Source organism: Octopus sinensis, linkage group LG21, assembly GCF_006345805.1.
Source record: "Octopus sinensis linkage group LG21, ASM634580v1, whole genome shotgun sequence".
NCBI classification, from domain to species: domain Eukaryota; kingdom Metazoa; phylum Mollusca; class Cephalopoda; order Octopoda; family Octopodidae; genus Octopus; species Octopus sinensis.
In genome coordinates, this window is record NC_043017.1 from 25,347,500 (window position 1) to 25,367,499 (window position 20,000).

At 38.3% G+C, this 20,000-nt stretch overlaps 1 protein-coding gene across 1 annotated transcript in view; it reads left to right on the top strand.

Moving 5' to 3' along the window:
• Positions 1-20,000, top strand: part of LOC115222960 (mitogen-activated protein kinase kinase kinase 7) — a 187,274-nt gene that overhangs the window by 115,140 nt on the left and 52,134 nt on the right. Inside the window, exons 6-7 of the mRNA XM_036511993.1 lie at positions 5,603-5,731; positions 14,556-14,613. Coding sequence (XP_036367886.1) covers positions 5,603-5,731; positions 14,556-14,613 — 187 coding nt within the window. The remainder of the gene's footprint in view (positions 1-5,602; positions 5,732-14,555; positions 14,614-20,000) is intronic.

Sequence of the window (20,000 nt, forward strand, 5' to 3'; positions counted from 1 at the left end):
CATACATATATATACACACATGTATACATATCTTTATATATATATATATACATACACACACATACAATATACACATACATATACATATCTGATACACACACACACGTATACATCTATATATATATATATACATACACACACACATAAATACACAAATGTATACATACCTATATCTACATACATTTTCACACACACACACACAGACACACACACAAACATTGTTTATTGGTTCTTCTCAATCATTTTTTTTACTCGGAGTTTTTATTTTCATGTTGTATTTTCTTATTTTTGGTGGTGATGGTGGGGACAGGGGGTGGGTTCTGTGAGGTGGGGTGGGGGAAAGAATCACTGGTGAAGAACTTATGTAGATTTTTTATGCTTCCTCTACAGAAGTAAAAAGAAAATTAAAAAAAAAAAAACCGAAAAAAAATCAACAACAACAACAACCCCAAAAGAAATGTCTTTAAATTTGACGTATCTTGGTTGACGGAATTTCAAGTTAACCTTCCTCGTAAAACTTTCGTCAATTACATTACGAGAACACGAAATGATTCCGTTTTCTATCTCTCTCCCTTTCTTTTCCCCTCTCTCTCTTTCTTTCTTTTTTTCTTTCTTTCTTTCGTCTGTTTGTCTATATACACATTTATTTATGTGTTTTGTTTTTTGAAAATGTTTGTTTTAAATCTTAGGGTCTTTTATTATTCTCATCCAGGAGAGGTGAAGTGTACATCATATAGCAGCGGAACGTGAAGGTGGGAAGCAAACATGACCCATATAACACACACACACACATACACACACACATACACACACACACACACAAATACAGAATCAAACATGCATATATATTTATACCTGTATGTATGTATGTATGTATGTATTTATCTGTCTGTCTTTCTATCCATATATTATTATATGAGCTTGTTGCTCTTGTATTTTGTTCTCAACGTGCCACCATTGGTGAAACTTGGCAGGAATTCATAATAAAAATTTATGTGTATGTCATAATATATATATATATATATATATGTGATGTATGTATATATACTCACACACATATATATACATATGATGTATGTAATGATGTATATATATATGATGTATGTTAGATGATGTATGTATGTATATATTATATATATATATATATATAAGAAATTAAATATAGATATTATGATGATATATATATATATATAAGAAATTAATATAGATATATATGATGTATATATATATATATTATATATAGCAGCATGGGAAATGGACGTTAAATGATGGTGATGTTGTATTTACTCATCAGCATTGTTTAAGTTTTCCTTCGTAATACCAACCACGTCTTTTTTGATGGCAACACATTAGTAAGGGGATCCAGCGTAGATACTATGCCAAAACAGACAACTGGAGATCTGGACACGCTCCGGCTGGCCAGCTCCTGTCAAACTGTCCAACCCATGCCAGCATTGAAAACAGACATGAAACGATTATGATGATGATTATATATATATATACATGATCTTCATGTAGATAGATGAGTCTTAGAGTTTCGTTTTAAAAGCATCATGATTTGTGCACTTAGGATAAAGAAGTCTGAATATCAGTGATGTATTAAAAATGTGTCTACAAAATATATTTTGATAGATGCATGGTTAAGAAATTCATTTTTCAACCATGCAGTTTTGGGTTCAGTCCCACTGCATGGCACCTTGGGTAATCCTCTTCTACCATAACTCTGGCTGGCCAAAGCTTTGAGAGTCGATTTAATAAATGGAAAATGAGAGAAATACGTCTTAATGTATATATTAACGATTTATTGGATTCCAACTGCATAAGACCCTACAATACACACCTACATTTGGTTTACTAAGTATCTTTTAACCTGGTCACTAAAGGAGCTTTTTTTGATTACCATTGAATTATATAAATCCATATATTATATATTATATACAGGGTTGGCCTGGAGGTGCAATGGCCCAGTGGTTAGGGCAGTGGACTCGCGGTTATAGGATCATGGTTTTGACACCCAGACCAGGCATTGTGAGTGTTTATTGAGCGAAAACACCTAAAGCTGCACGAGGCTCCTGCAGGGGGTGGTGGCAAACCCTGCTGTACTCTTTCACCACAACTTTCTCTCACTCTTACTTCCTGTTTCTGTTGTACCTGTATTTCAAAGGGACCATCCTTGTCACACTCTGTGTCACGCTGAATCTCCCCGAGAACTACATTAAGGGTACAAGGGTACACATATCTGTGGAGTGCTCAGCCACTTGCACCTCAATTTCACGAGCTGGCTGTTCTGTCGAATGGATCAACTGGAACCTTTATCATAACCGACAGGGAGCCACGACAGGGTTGGCCAAAAGTCACCTGACAGTAAATCAAAAGCATTTATTTCCAAAACTATTTAGGTTTAAAAACTGAATGAATTTAATAAAAGCATCTAAATATGAACCTCATGAACATTGTTCAAACTGAGGTCCTTCTTGAGTGATACATTTTTCCATTCGAGTCAATACAGAATTACAGATAGTATTTATGGAATTTTGATTTACTGTCGGGTGGCTTTTGGCAAACCCTGTATGTGTGTGTGTGTGGTTTTGTTTGTGTCTCCTTGTCTTGACATTGCATAACTGTTGTAAGCAAGTATCACCATCAGACAAGCAATGTTTATTTGTTACCAGGCACAGGAGTGGTTGTGTGGTAAGTATCTTGCTTACCAACCACATGGTTCCGGGTTCAGTCCCACTGCATGGCACCTTGGGCAAGTATCTTCTACTATAGCCTTGGGCTGACCAAAGCCTTGTGAGTAGATTTAGTAGACGGAAACTGAAAGAAGCCCCTCGTATATATGTATGTGTGTGTATATGTTTGTGTTTCTGTGTTTGTCCCCTGACATTGCTTGACAACTGATGGTGGTGTGTTTATGTCCCCGTAACTTAGCGGTTCGGCAAAAGTGACCGATAGAATAAGTACTAGGCTTACAAAGAATAAGTCCTGGGGTCGATTTCCTCTACTAAAGGCGGTGCTCCAGCATGGCCGCACTCAAATGACTGAAACAAGTAAAAGAGTAATCTTCCATAAAAACATGTCTGGGCAAAGGGGAAATGTTACTTTGCCAAGAAACACTTCATTTCATGTTACTTCAGTCCACTCAGCTGACAAAAATAAATATTCTTGTGATGGACCAGCTTCCCATCCAGAGGGAAATATCACCACCATCACCACTACCACCACCACCACCACCACCACCACCATCACCATCCTTTAACGTCCATTTGCATGGGTTGGCATGGGTGGGATGGTTTGACTAGGGCTGGCAAATTCGGGAGTTGCCCCAGGTTTCAAACTCATTTGGCTTGGTTTCTAAGGCTGGATGAATGCCTAATGCCAACCACTTTACAAAGTGTGCTGGGTGCATGGCACATGGCACTGGCACACATGTGCCATGGAATCCAGGTAACTGGCCCTATGAGTCTATATGGTCGGGAAGGAAAGGAAGCACTCCCTTTGGTCATGAATGACCATGGGATTGCACCTAGAAAGTTCCCCTCCGAGATACAGGTCCAGGCAAGGTTGTTTATGGAAAACCAGTTGTCTCCCATGCATACCAGTCTGCCGTCCCATGCCATTATGTTACCCAAGGTGGACATAGCTTGGAACCAGTGACGTCGCTACTCAATTCTACAGCTGAGTGAACCAGTGCAACATGAAATTAAGTATCTTGCTCAAGAACACAACACACAGCCTGGTCCAGGAATTGAACTCAATACCTCATGATTGTGAGTTCAATACTCTAACCAGCGAGTCACGCACCTTCATTTAAGTTAAGTTAATTTTTTGGCTCAAAAAGCAAAAAGCAAGGCCATGTAGAGCGACATGGAGTTATGTACAGGGAGGGTGTTCATGTAAAGAGTTCAGGCCATTTCTGGTCAAGAGAGACTTTGAACCAAGCGGTCGTCGGCATCTTCACTATCTTGTCCGGCAGTTTATTCCACGGATCCGCAACCCGGATGGAGAAAGCCCCTCTCCTTCAATTGAGATGAAATCGTCGCAGATAGAGCTTTTTGGAGTGACCCCGCAGTCGACGCAGTGAAGAACAGCTCTTTTGAGAGGTTACACTTTCCGCTTGGAAGGAGCTTAGAAGCAGGTGAATGTTGGCAACAGGAAAGGCATCTGGCTGTATAATCTAACCCATGATAACATACAAGAAGTAGAGTTAAATAACGATCATGATCATGCAGATAGAGCTTTTTGGAGTGACCCCGCAGTCGACGCTCTGGAGCAGGAGTGAAGAACAGCTCTTTCGAGAGGTTACACTTTCCGCTTGGAAGGAGCTTGGAAGCAGGTGAAGGTTGGCAACAGGAAAGGCATCTGCCGTATAATCTGACCCATGATAACATGCAAGAAGTAGATGTTAAAATAACGATCATGATCATGCACACACACACATGTGGGAACACATGTCAGGGGATATCATTTGCATATGTTGTATGCAGATTTTGTTCTTCTTCTTCACCGTCTCAAAGCATTTTATTACCACATTCTTACTCATGAACACACTCTTGAAGGATCACAACTAGAGACTTTTGCATATTAAGAAGTGATGTTAAATTTCAATTTAACTGCCATTTATTTACCATGTTCCATAATTCTTTGACTTGCTCTGCTTCTCTAATCCATAGCAAGGAATTCTGATTATCAGCGTTGCCATTTATTCTTGTTGTTGTTGTTGTTAATGTTTTTCGTTTTGAAACTACTTTTTGTGTGTGTGTGTGTGTGTGGTATATATATATATATATATATATATATATATATATATATATATATATATATATATATATATATATATATATATACACACACAACACACACATATAAATATATATATAAATACACACACACACATGCACACACATAGAAACTGTAAAATCATATATTATATTTTGTTCTTCATATATGTATATATGTGGTGTACATATATTATATATATATTTGTGTGTATATATATTGTTTGTGGTGTGTTTAATATATATATATTTGTGTGTGGGATTACATAGATGTTTGTGTATATATATATATGTTTGTGTGTGTATATATTATATATAGTTTGTGTGTGTATTATATTATATATGTTTGTGTTATGTATATATATATATATATATGTGGTGTGTATGGTATATATATATATGTTTGTGTATGTATATATATATATGTTTGTGTATGTAATATATATATGTTTGTGTATGTATATATATATATATGTTTGTGTATGTATATATATATATAATAATTGTTTGTGTATGTATATATATATATATACACACATATACACATGCACAAATATATGCACACACTAATTCACCACATACACATGTCTATATATGTGTGTGTGTGTGTGTGTGTGTGTGTGTATGTGTATATATTTGGTATTCAGCGGTAGCTTTCTTTTACACTTTAAGATGAATTGAAATAATCTGACAAGCTGTGTGACTTAAGGAAAATTCTTCAAACTCCCCCCCCCCAACAATTCTCTCTTCCTTCCTTTTTCTTTCTTTCTTTCTTTGTTTATTTCTTTCATTTATTTTATGTCATGCTTTTGCATACTCTTCAGGTTCGAACTATAGCGAGAAATGTGATGTGTTCAGTTGGGGAATCATTTTATGGGAAATATTCACACGTCGGAAACCTTTCGATGAAATGGGTGGACCAGCCTTTCGTATAATGTGGGCCGTACACCAAGGTAAAAATTTCTATTCCATCTTTTTTTCTTTCTTTCTTTCTTTCTAATTTTTTTTTTTTTTGGTGTTTCAAAAAAATTTTTTTTTTTTCAAGAATTTGTATTTTTATTTCGTTTCTGTTGCTTGCTTCGTTTTATTTATTTTCTTTTGTTATTACCAATATTGTTTTTTTTTTTTGCTTGTTTTCCATTCCTCGTCATTCCTATATATTTCACAGTCTCTTCAATGGTTACAGATGTGCATGTGTATTTGTCAAGCGAATAAAAGACACCTCTCTGCATCGAGAATATCAAGAATACCCACCTTTTGTTTCTGTCACAAACCAGCATCTAAAACGAAGAAGAGGAAGAAGAAGAAGAAGAGCATGACCATTCTTCTTCTTCTCCCCCTCTTCCTCCTTTTCATTTCATTGACTTCTTATTATTTAAATTTAAAAAAAAAAAATTTAAAAGAAAAAAGATTTTATTTGTTCCATTTGCTTCATTTCTCTCTTTTGTGCTGTATGATTCATTTTGACAAGTTTCTCGCAGACATCACCATCACCATCATCATCATCATCATCATCATTATTAATAGTAGTAGTGGTTATAGCAGTATCATCATTATCATCATCGTCCCTTCCATTATGAGGACAGCCACCACCTCCACCACCACAACTGCCATGGCCGTCACCATCACCACCACACCACCACCACCACTGCCACGCCACCGCCGCTGCCGCCTCAATTCTTTTGGCTTTTGCTCACTTTTCTTAACTTGTATAAAGTCAGATTTATTTCTGTGAATTGTAAAGACACTGATCCTTCACTGGATTCAAAGGATTCTTTATTATCATCATCATCATCATCATCATCATCATCATCATTATTATTATTATTATTATTATTATTATTATCATCATTATATTTGTTTGTTTATTTTATTTTATTTTGTTTTGTTCATTGTTTGTTTAGTGAATAACCTCTGGCTTCCTCTAGAAATTTCCAATCTTTTCTTTGTTGCAACATGTGACGCTTCATATAATTACTTATAAATGGGCCATCATCATCATCATTGGCAGAAAAAAAAGAAGAGGAAGTTCCTTTTTCAATTTGTTCTGGCTCTTTTCAGTCTGAGTTCAAAGTCTGCCAAGGTTGATTTTTTGCCTATCATCCTTTCAGGGTTGACAAAATAAGTACCAGTTGAGCACCAAAGTTGATATAACCCACTAGCCCCTTCCTCCAAAATTTCTGGCATTGTGTCCCTGGTAGAAAGGATTATTATTAATATTATTATTATTATTATTATTATTATTATTATGGCAGTGAACTGGCAGAATTGTTAACACGCGGGGTGAAATGCTTAGCGGTATTTCATCTGTCATCACGTTCTGAGTTCAAATGCCACTGGGTTCGGCTTTGCCTTTCATCCTTTCGGGGTTATTAAAATAAGTACCAGTGAAACACTGAGGTTGATGTAATCGACTAGTTCCTTCCCCTCAAATTTCAGGCCTTGTGCCTATAGTAGAAAGGATCATCATTCTTCTTCTTCTTCTTCTTCTCTTCTTCTTCTTCTTCTTCTTCTTCTTCTTCTCTTCTTCTTCTTCTCCTCCTCCTCCTCCTCCTCCTCCTCCTCCTCCTCCTCCTCATTATTATTCTATGTTTGACTTTTGCTTTACATTTGTACAAGTTGGCTCCAAGTCTCACCTAGAGACCTCAAGAGACAACAAGTTGGAAGTTCATGTTGGTGTTATGCCTAGGGTGCCATATATTTGGTTTTGTACTTAGTGTTGTACTAGTGAATGTCTAAAAAAAACCATACGAAAATTATGTTTGTTTTAAAACTTGAGATTACATAGAAAGTATTTTGCGTAGGATATGGGCAGTTCCCATGAGCACTATCTTTTGAATTTCTGCCATTTTTTATCATTCCTTATTATTATTATTATTATGGCTGTGAGCTGGTAGAATTGTTAGTATGCCAGGCAAAATGCTCAGCGGCATTTTGACTGTCACCATGTTCTGAGTTCAAATTCCGCCGAAGCCAGCTTTGCCTTTCATCCCTTTCGGGGTCGATAAAAAAATGTACCAGTCAAGCCATAGGGTCAGTGTTGTCAATTAACCTACTTCATTGAAAATTTGACTTGACAGGTTTCACGGATATTCTCCTTCAATCTTATAGTACAGATCACAGAAGAAACTCAAGTGAGTGGACAAGGGTTATATTTTTTTGATTCTCAAGATATTAATTTTGGTATAGTCAAAAATTACAGAGTTGGAATCACATAGTTAACCCTTTAGCATTCAAACTGGCCATATCCGGCCAAAATATTTAACCTGTTTTATATTGAAACTGACCAGCTCTCGCCTCTCACCTCAGCCCTACCATGTCATTCTAAAACTCAAAAATAGCATCACTGAAATCTCTAAACTACAAGATAATGCATGATTAATTCAAAACAATATAAATAAACAAATATCACATTTGACAGAATAATCTGAACACTAAAGGGTTAACCCATTAGCATATCTGACCAAAATATTCTAACTGTTTTATGTTCAAACTGGTCAGATTTCACCTCTCACACCTACCCTACAATGTCATTCTAGAAATAAACAATCACATCATTGAAATCTCAAAGATAGAAGATAATTCAGGATTGATTCATAACAGCATTGCATTTGACAGAGGAATCTGAATGCTAAAGGGTTAAAAATGGTTCTTGTGATGTAAATAGTAGTAAAATATCTTCAATAAATACTCACTGAACCGTATTTAACCAGAATTTGAGAATGTCTTCGGAAGAGACTAGAATGGATTCAGGAAAAAGCAATGTACTTGAGTCACAAGAGTCCTTGAGGAAGTCAGAGCCAAAATTCTTGAGGTTGTTTTACTGATTATAGGCGTCTCAAAAGCTTTTGATCCGCTCCATTAAGTAAATTCTTCTTACATACATGAGAAGAAGTGACACCTGTGATGATGCTCCTACAAAGGATACAGTAATTGAAGTATGATCACCTGGTAGACGCATCAACTTTGACATCAGTGTAGGCATCTTGCAAGGTGATACATTTGCACTGTTCTAATTGTGAAAGTGCAGGCCAAGTGGTTCTAAAGTTCAAAGGTCGTGAAGCATGACCTTTGAACTTTAGGTCTCACCGAGGAAATGACCAGAGACCGAGACCTTTGGAAGTATGCTGTGTGTGGGAAGACCTGGCAGGACAAGTGAGACCATAACCCATGGCCTCTACCTGGGATGTAGCCAGCCCACTTATGCATACCTTTCCTTCTTGTGATACAAACCCTACTTGTGAAGACCTGTTGAGGCAAGTGAAAATCAAAATTGAAATCGATCAACATCAATGGAAATTGTAGCTGTGATAACTGTGCCGGTAGCACATAAGAGAACCATCCAAACGTGGCCATTGCCAGTGCCGCCCCGACTGACCTCCGTGCCGGTGGCACATAAAAAGCACCATCTGATTGTGGCCGTTGCCAGCTTCGTCTGGCACCTGTGCAGGTGGCACGTAAAAAGCACCCACTACACTCACGGAGTGGTTGGTGTTTGGAAGGGCATCCAGCTGATGCTAAATGATGATGATGATGACGATGATGATGTTTACAGTTGTAAGATTGATTCCTGGTGACACATTGTGTTCTTGAGCAAGACACTTTATTTCACTTTGCTTCAGTCCATTCAGCTGGCTAAAATGAGTTGTAGCTGTTTTTCAAAGAGCCAGCCTTGTCACATTCTGTGCCGTCTGGAATCTTCCTGAAAATTACATTAAGGGTACATGTGTCTGTGGAATGTTCAGCCACTTACATGTTAATTTCAAGAACTGGCTGTTCTGTTGATCGGATCAACTGAAAACCCTCATCATTGTAACTGACAGAACGCTGGTTCTAATTTATCTGTTTCTTTACTACCCACAAGGGGCTAAACACTGAGGGGACAAACAAGGACAGACAGATGGATTAAGTCGATTATATCGACCCCAGTGTGTAACTGGTACTTAATTTATCGACCCCGAAAGGATGAAAGGCAAAGTCGACCTCGGCAGAATTTGAACTCAGAACGTAACAGCTAGGCATTCCGGCCGGCGTGCTAACGATTCTGCCAGCTCGGCATTCCGGCCGGCGTGCTAACGATTCTGCCAGCTAGGCATTCCGGCCGGCGTGCTAACGATTCTGCCAGCTCGCCGCCTATTATCGGCATCATCATCATCATCTTCATCACTGGTTCTAATTTATCGTCTGCCATTGCACTTCAGTTGACAAAACAATTCACTCCGTCTCTCCCTCCCACCTGATTATGACAACAACGTGTATTACAGATTATGTTGGTGGTATTGATCCCTTCACAGACACAATCTCGGAAGCTGTTGCTCTTCCACATAACCTTGAAAAAAATGACAGAAGATTTTGGTCTTTGTATCAACAATGTAAAAGCCGGTGGCACACAAAAGCACCCACTACACTCTCAGAATAGTACCTGTCCCTCCCTTCCCCCCCATCCCCAACATGGCTGCAGTCCAAAGACAGAAGCAAGTAAAGGATAAGCATTAACGTTGACCTTCGGCCTCATTTATCTTAGCTGTTTTGGGCTGAGTTCATAAAGGTCGCAAGCACTGCCCACAGCCCCTCTTGCCCTAATTAACTTAGCCAAAAAGAAAAAAAAAAGTTAAAGCAAAAACAAAATCACTAGATTCTTTGATTCATAATTTAAGAATTTTTAGAATCTTATTCTTTATTATTTTCTTCCCCCCCGCCACCGCCTCCTTTTTCTTCCTGTTTCTGCTGAATGGTGAATTGAGTTTACGGTTTGAAGAGAAAGGTGGTTATGTAGATGTCAGACTGACAGAAGTCATTAACTCACAATGAAAGATAAACGAGAAAATGAGAAAGCGTCTGACTTGACTAATTAACCTCACCTGTGCTTGTCGTCTTATTATTGTTGTCATCATCATCATCATCATCGTTCGCTTTCTGTTTTCATTTATTTATTTACATATTTTTTCCTTTGATTTTTTTTTTTTTTTACATACGTCATTTGTGTGTTTTTTATTTGTTTTTCTTTTTGAATTATTAACACCACATTTAGATGAGTTAAAGATCTTCGTCGTTTTTTTGTTGATGCTCTTATTAACACTAGAGAACAAACAAACACACACACACACACACACAGATACATACACACACACACACACACGCGGAGGCGCACGTACACAAGCACACAAATACAACAAAACAACAAGCAAACAGACAGTGAGACCGGGTTAATAGTCTGGTCAATTATTATTAGTTTAATGGTATAATTAATTTATCTCCTTGAGAATAACCAGAATGGAAGAGAGCTTAAATTGTGGTTTACACTTCCTAGATTGATTTCTGCCAAAACTGTCTCATCAGATTTTTAATTGACCTCAGACAGATTATACGCCACTCTGTATGTATGTGTATGTGTGTGTGTGTGTGTGTGTGAGTGTGTGTGTGTGTGTTGTGTGTGTGTGTGTGTGTGCATTGTGATGCTCACTTGCTGTTGTGGTGGTGGTGATCGCAGCATGAAATTGCTATGTAAAAGAAAACAAATGCTGATAAAGGTTCATCATTTTCATCATCATCATCATCATCATCATCATTCTTGTCATCACCACTGGTGGTCGTTGTTGTCATTATCATCATCATTGTTGTTGGTGTCAGTGTCATCATCATTGTTGCTGTCATCGTCGTTATCATCATCATCTTCGTTGTCATCATCATTGTTGTCATCATCATTATCATCATCATTGTTGCTGTCATCATCATCATCATCATCTTCGTTATCATCATCATCATCATCTTTGTTGTTGTCATCATCGTTGTCATCATCATTATCGTCATCATCATCATCATTATTGTCATGGCTGTCATAACTGTCATTGTCATTATCAACATTATCATCATTATCATTCTCTTCTTTCTCCTCTCTGCATCATCATCATCATCATCATCACCGTGACTGACCAGGCTATCAGATGTTGCTACACATCGCTGGTCACAATGCACTTCGCATTGTTTCAGCCTTCAAATGACGCCACCCCGCTGGCTAAGTGAGCAGGCCAACAGAAGAAAGAGTGAGAGAAAGTTGTGGCGAAGGAGTACAGCAGAGATCACCACTACCCCCTGCCGGAGCCTTGTGGAGCTTTAGGAGTTTTCGCTCAATAAACACTCACAACCACCAGGTCTGGGAATCAAAACCACAATCCTACAACCGCAAGTCCGCTGCCCTAACCACTGTGCCATTGCGCCTCCCATCATCATTATAGTGTTTGCTTTTCCTTGCTGGCACAGCGCCTCACACCCTCCTGCATCTGGCACCCACAAAGAACAGAGCAAAACACCAAACTTAGTTGTTTATTGGATGTTTTTGTCCTCTTTTTTGTCTTTTTTATGTCTGGATGCTCTTATATACGAGGGTGAGTCAAAAAGTAATGCCATTTTGTTTAGGACAGGTATAATTACCCCAACACAGGAACATGTGTCATTCATCAAAATGAAGCTGGTCCTCTGTGGATCACATCCCTACTTTTCAACATAGTCACCCACCCATCCCAAATATCTCTCTTGTATATCCTCTCTCTGTCTGTCTGTCTCTCCCCCCTCTCTCCCACTTTGTCTTCATGTATTTTTTTAATGTTTTACTCAATTGAAATATATTTTGATTTCATTTATAATTCTTGCTAAACTGGATATGTGCAAAACAATACAACATATAATGCACACACACACACACACACACACACACACACCACACACACATTGATAGCAACATATTATAATCATCTCTGTCTCTCTTTCTTTCTCTCTCATAGACAGGAACACATTGAAGCTCACAACAATATACACACACATACACAACAAAGCATATGCAATATACTCACACATTCTCACACCTTTACAAAAACAACACACTGCACAACACACACACACAGCAAACAATACACACACACACCTGTATGCTCACACGCGCATATTAACTCACCAAAGCACACAACCACTTCGCACAGCACACACACACCACACACACACACACAGAATAAGACCAAAGCACAATACACACACATACATAGAGTAATATGAAAGCACATACACACACACACACAGAATAAGACCAAAGCACAATACACACACACACACACACACACTCACACACACACACACACGATAACACACAGAGAGTAATATGAAAGCACATAACACACACACACACACTCACACACACACACACACACACACACACAGAGATTAATATGAAAGCACATAACACACACACACTCACACACAGAATAAGACCAAAGCACAATACACACACATACATAGAGTAATATGAAAGCACATAACACACACACACACACTCACACACACACACACACACACTCACACACAGAATAAGACCAAAGCACAATACACACACATACATAGAGTAATATGAAAGCACATAACACACACACACACACTCACACACACACACACACTCACACACAGAATAAGACCAAAGCGCAACACACACACACACACACACATAGTAATATGAAAGCACATAACACACACACACTCACACACACACACACACACAGAATAAGACCAAAGCACAATACACACATTAAGTAATATGAAAGCACATAACACACACACACACACACTCACACACAGAACAAGAGCAAAGCACACAACACAACACACACAACACAACACACACAACACAATACACACACACAGAGAGAGTAACACGAAAGTGCACCCCCCCCACCCACCCACCCACTTAACACCAACACACTGGCAACCAACTTGTTGGAATCATTTCATGCAGAGCCAGATAGTTTTGTTCTCTTCCAATGATTCTGTTTATTTTAATACATTCTCTCATCAAACACTTAAAGAACTTACGTTTTTCTCATAATGCTTTTTCACATTCTCTCTTGGAATTTCTCATATTTTCTCTTCTCTCTTTTGTTTTTTTTCCATCTGTGTAATTCCTTTTTAACAAATACTATTGATTATTATTATTATTATCATCATCATCACTGTCATCTTCATTATCATTGTTATCATCATCATTATTACTATTATCATTGTTAGTATTATTATTGTTATTAATATTACTATTATTTTATTTTATTACTATTATCATTGTTCTCATTATTAGAATTATTGTTGTTATTATTGTTATTATTAGTGTTATTATTGTTATTATTAGTGTTATTATTGCTATCATCATCATCATTAATATTATCATTATTATTATCATTGTCATTCTTATTCTTATCATTATTATTATTACTATTATCATCATCATTACTATTATGATTATTATTACTATTATTATTATCATCGTCATCGTCATCATCATCATCATCATTATTATTATTATTATTATTATTATTATCATTATTATTATTATTATCATCATCATCATTATTATCATTGCTATTACTACTGTTATAATTTTTATTATTGTTATTGCTGTTATTACGATATTATTGTTATTGTTCGCTTTAAAGAAAAAAATATAATTTCTTTTTACCAAGAAATAAATATATATTTTTTTCTTTTGGTTTTTTTTTTTTTTATAATTTTATTTTCAATTTAAAAATTTGTTTCTATGGAAAATCTTATTAGAAATATTACAGAAGACAAAAACAAAAAAAAATGCTTTAAGAATTATATAATTCTTTTATCAGTTTCAAAATGCCATGAAATACAAAAAACAAAAAAAAAATTAATTAAAAAAAATAAAATTGGTTTTGATATTAAATGTAATAAGTAATAAATACTAATAAGAAATGTTAATTGAACTGTTTATTTCAGGAACACGGCCTCCGTTAATCAAAAACCTCCCTCCACCTTTAGAGATCCTTATGACAAGGTAAGTTTTTGTCCATTGCTTGTTCGTTTGCATTTTTTTGTTTTGTTTTGAAACAATTAAGGTGCTTGGTTTTTATTTTCATTTATTTGTTTATTTATTATTATTATTATTTATTTATTTTTTTTTGAAAATGCTATGGTTTGGAAGAAGGTAGAAGTTGTGTTCATTTCATGGCTGGTGAAAGAGATGCCGTTAATGTTCTTCTCCAATAGCTGCAGATTTAAAGCTGCATGAGGAAAAAGCAAAATTGAAGAACCAAAAAAAAAAAAAAAAAACCTAAAAAACACCCCTCCGAAATTCTCCCCCCACCGAAAAAAAAAAACCTAAGCAAAGAAAGGATTCCAAGGAACTGATATTCTGGAATGAAAGTTTGGGAATAAGAAGTTCAATACAAGCTGCGGGCACAATATTTATTTCTTTACTACCCACAAGGGGCTAAACATAGAGGGGACAAACAAGTACAAACAAAGGGATTAAGCCGATTACATCGACCCCAGTGCGAAACTGGTACTTTATTTATCGACCCCGAAAAGATGAAAGGCAAAGTCGACCTCGGCGGAATTTGAACTCAGAACGTAGCGATAGACGAAATACCGCTAAGCATTTCACCCGGCGTGCTAACGTCTCTGCCAGCTCGCCGCCAATATTGCGGGCACAATATTGGAGGACAAAAGGCAGAGAGAGATAGAAGTTATGAGTAGCGTACACTATATGATGTCATCATCGTTTAACTCATTAATATTCGGATTATTTTATCATATGTGATGCTTATTTAATTACATTATTTTCAATTAATCATGCATTATCTTGTAGCTTTGAGATTTCAATAATGGGATTGTATATTCTTAGAGTGACATTGTAAGGTTGGTTTAAGAGCTCAGATCTGACCAGTTTGAGCATAAAGCATTTAGAATACCCAGGCCAGATATGGCTGGTTTAACCCTTGAAAATATGCAAATTTATTCTGTCAAATGTAATGCTCTTTCATTTACATTGTTTGTAATTAACCGTACATTATTTTGTAGCTTTGAAATTTTGATGATGCGATTGTATATTTTTTAGAATGGCATTGGAGGGTGAGTGTGATAAGCTGGATCTGGCTGTGTGTGTGCTTGTTCATATCTTTAACCTTTTACTTGTTTCAGTCATTAGATTGTGGCCATGCTGGAGCACTGCCATGAAGAATGTTTTTAATCAAACAAAAAGCACCATCCGAACGTGGCCAATGCCAGCGCCGCCTAGACTGGCTTCTGTGCCGGTGGCACGTAAAAAGCACCATCTGAACGTGGCCAATGCCAGTGCCGCTTTGACTGGCTTCTGTGCTGGTGGCACGTAAAAAGCACCAACCGATTGCGGCCACTGCTGAACTCCCCTGGCCCCTGTGCCGGTGGCACGTAAAAAGCACCCACTACACTCACTGGAGCCTGGTGCAGCGTCCTGGCTTCCCAGACCCCGGTCGAACCATCCAACCCGTGCTAGCGCGGAAAACAGACGTTAAACAATGATGATGATGATGACAAAATTGCCCCCAATAGATTTTTTTTAAGCCTCGTATTTGTTCCATTGCTTTTTTTTGCCGAACCACTAAGTTACAAGAATGTAAACAAACCAACAATAGTTGTCAAGTGGGGGTGGAGACAAGCACAAACACACATTCATGTGCGATGGGCTTTTTCATTGGTCCAAGGCTACAGTGAAAGACATTTGCCCCTGGTGCCATGCAGTAAGATTGAACCAAGAACTATGTTGTCCTTACCTCACAGCCATACCTGCACCTTTACATATGTACATACATACGGCGCGGGCATGGCTTGTCAGCACGGGCATGGCTTTTTGGCACGGGCATGGCTGTGTGGTCAGGAAGCTTGCTTCTCAGCTACATGGTTTCGGGTTCAGTCCCACTGCATGGCACTTTGGGCAAGTGCCTTCTGCTATAGCTCTGGGCCAACCAATGCTTTGTGATTGAATCTGGTAGGCGGAACTTACTGCCGTGTGTGTAGGTGCTTGTGCCTCTCCGAGAGAGAGAGGTGTATATATATATATATATATTTCTTTATTGCCCACAAGGTGCTAAACATAGAGGGGACAAACAAGAATAGACAAAGGGTTTAAGTTGATTGCATCGACCCCAGTGCGAAACTGGTGCTTTATTTATCGACCCCGAAATGATGAAAGGCAAAGTCGACCTCAGTGGAATTTGAACTCAGAACGTAACGGCCGATGAAATATGGCTACGCATTTCGCCCGGTGTGCTAACGTTTCTGCCAGCACGCCGCCTTAGGTGTGTATATATATATATATATATATATATATATATACACACACACCTCTCTATATATATGTATCATCATCATGTTAATAATCATCAATAATAATAAACTCCAAAAAAAGCCTCATGATAGCAAAGGAGAATGGGCACCTGCCAGCCAAAAGTTTGGGGTGGGCTGCACCTGCCTACCTCGGTTGCCATGGGATTGAGGTAGGTCTGGCCACCCCTGTTAACGGGGCCAAAACCCGGATTTAAAACACTGGATGATGATGATGATCATCATAATAATCATCGTTGTCATGACCGTCATTGAACTTCTGCTTTCCATGCTTGCGTAAACAAGAAGACACTCCCCTCCCGTCACTGGCACCGCCGCCGCCGCCGCCACACCAATATTGAGTGTCTTCCCCCACCACCACCCCGGCTTCTCTTCTCACAGAACAGAATCGGTTCCGTGTCACTGTGCCCTCTTTCGTCACTCTATACCTGTCTCGTCTACAAGTGAACAGAAGTATTTATTTATTTGCTTCCGTGCATCTGTCCGTCCTCGTCCTTCCACCCAGCCATCCACCCCTCTTCATACCTTTCTTTCATCTCATCGAAAACACCCATTGACTCTCATTTACAAATCACCTTATATGTACACTTATTATTTTCATGCTTCTCTCTTGATTTGCCATTATCGTTTTTTTTTCTTCTTCTGTTTCTTTTTCTTTTCTTTTCTTCCACTCAGTGACTTCCTTTCTTCACTTCTGAAAGATGTGTTTCTTTTGAATAGAATGAACTTCTCTGCTATTTCTTTTACCTCACCTCCCTCTCCGCTTCTCTTTTTCTTCAGGTGTCTTTTTTTTTGCAGCCTCTCTTTCATCTTCTCTCTCTCACCTGTTTTTTCCCTTTCATCTCTCTCTCTCATCTTCTCCCTCTCTTCTTCTCTCACATATCTCTTTCTCATCCCTCTCTCATCTTTCTCTCTCATCCCTCTCTTATCCCTCTCTCTCATCTTCTCTGTCTCGCTCATCTCTTTCTCTCTCATCTTCTCCCTGTCTCTCATCTCTATGTCTCTCATTTGGTCTCCCTCTTTCTTTCTTTCTACCTTCCTCATCTCTCTCTCATCCCTCTCTCTCATCTCTCTCTCTTATCCCTCTCTTATATTTCTCTCATCCCCCTCTCTCATACATCTCTTTTCTCTCATCTCTCTTCTCTTTTATCTTCTCATCTCTTTCTCTCTCTCATCTTCTCTGTCTCTCATCTTCTCTGTCTCTCATCTTCTCTCCCTCTCTCATCTGGTCATCCTCTTTCATTTTCTCTCTGTTTCTTTCTCTCTACCTCCCCCCATCTCTCACCACACCTCTCTCAGTATTGGTCTATCCTCTTTGTTATAACGACAGGTTGAGAAATGGGTAGAGGTAAGATGAAAGTATGTTATCTTTCCATTATATTACTCGCTTTATTATGCTGTCACCATGCTCTGGCTTCATATTCGGGTGCAGCAGATTGCATGTACGTAGCTAGCATCTCACTATGTACTTGAACTCAGAATGTAAGGGGAGGTAAAAGTAAGGAAATAAAATAAATGATGGAGTGGTTGGCGTTAGGAAGGGCATCCAGCCGTAGAAACATTGCCAGATCAGACTGGGCCTGGTGCAGCCTTCTGGCTTCACAGACCCCAGTTGAACCGTCCAACCCATGCCAGCATGGAAAGCGGATGCTAAACGACATTGATAATGATGATGATGATGATGATGCTACTGGAGTGTTTACGATCCCGTAACTTAGCAGTTCGGCAAAACAGACTGATAGAATAAGTACTAAGCTTACGAAGAATAAGTCCTGGGGTCGATTTGCTCGACTAAAGGCGGCACTCCAGCATGGCCACAGTCAAATGACTGAAACAAGTAAAAAAAGTACAAGAGAGTAAAGAGAATAAATAAATAATTGATTCTTGGACATTGGGCAGCTGCGTGTACAGTAACCATGGCAGCATCTGGCGATACAGACATCCCTGAGAGCCAGGCATCCCACTCCTTGCCCCTGTCTCTTACTTTCAAGAATCGGTTGCATTTGAATGAAAATAGTGTTGGAAAATATAAATCCGACACATGACCGGATTGACTTATGACCTGTCAGTCGGAATGGAACTTGGTCATCATCATCATTGTTCGACCGTGGTCGAGACAATGGAATTTACCATGCTACACCAGACTTCACGGTCCATCATGGCATTACGGAAGTCCTGTTGCTGGATGCCTGTATCCCTGGAGATTACATCAGGGTAGGAGAGTGTGCGCCCTCTGGTATTGCGAGTAGATGGCTTCCAGAGGAGGAGAGTAGAAATTACCTCTTTTTCAGCTCTACAACCATGTCCAGCAAACTGGACTCTTACCTTTCACAAGAACTTGGTCGTGAGTCGAGGAGAAGGTGTTCTGTCAGTTGATTCGACTTGGATTTCACTGACCACAGACTTCCCGATAAGTTTGTGTCTTGGTGCCAAGGTTCAGCTTTGTCTCTCAATTCTCAAATGTTTAAAATAAATTCTATTATAAATACAACAATGGAACGAGGAGATTCTATTGAACGGCCGGCTCTTCTCTGTAAATCACTGGATTTGTTTGTATTCAAAACAAATTTAATAGAATTTGTATAACAGCTGACAAAATTCCTTGAGCTATTTAGTTACTTTCCCCTACATTCTGAGTTCAAATCCTACCAGGGTTGACTTCATTTCTAATTCATTCAGGGTTAATAAAATAAACATCAGTAACTTTATATCATCATTATCATCATCATAATTGTCATAATCATAATTATCAGATACCCACTTCACAGGCCGACACAGTTCAAGTCAGTTGTTATTTGGAGTTACTGCTCTGCTAAACAGGTTGCAGACCATGGTTTCCTGTCACCAATGACAGGAAAGGCATCTGGCCATAGAAAAATCTACCTCAATAAATTCCGCAAGCATCGGAAGAGGACGTTAAATGATGCTGATTCTCTTCTAAATTATCTCTCTTCATTTGCCAACCACTTTACAGAGCGTACTAGGTGCATTTTACCATGGCACCAGGATTAAAGTTTTTTTCCTTGTCTCCAGTAACATTAAGGAGTTTCTCTACATTGT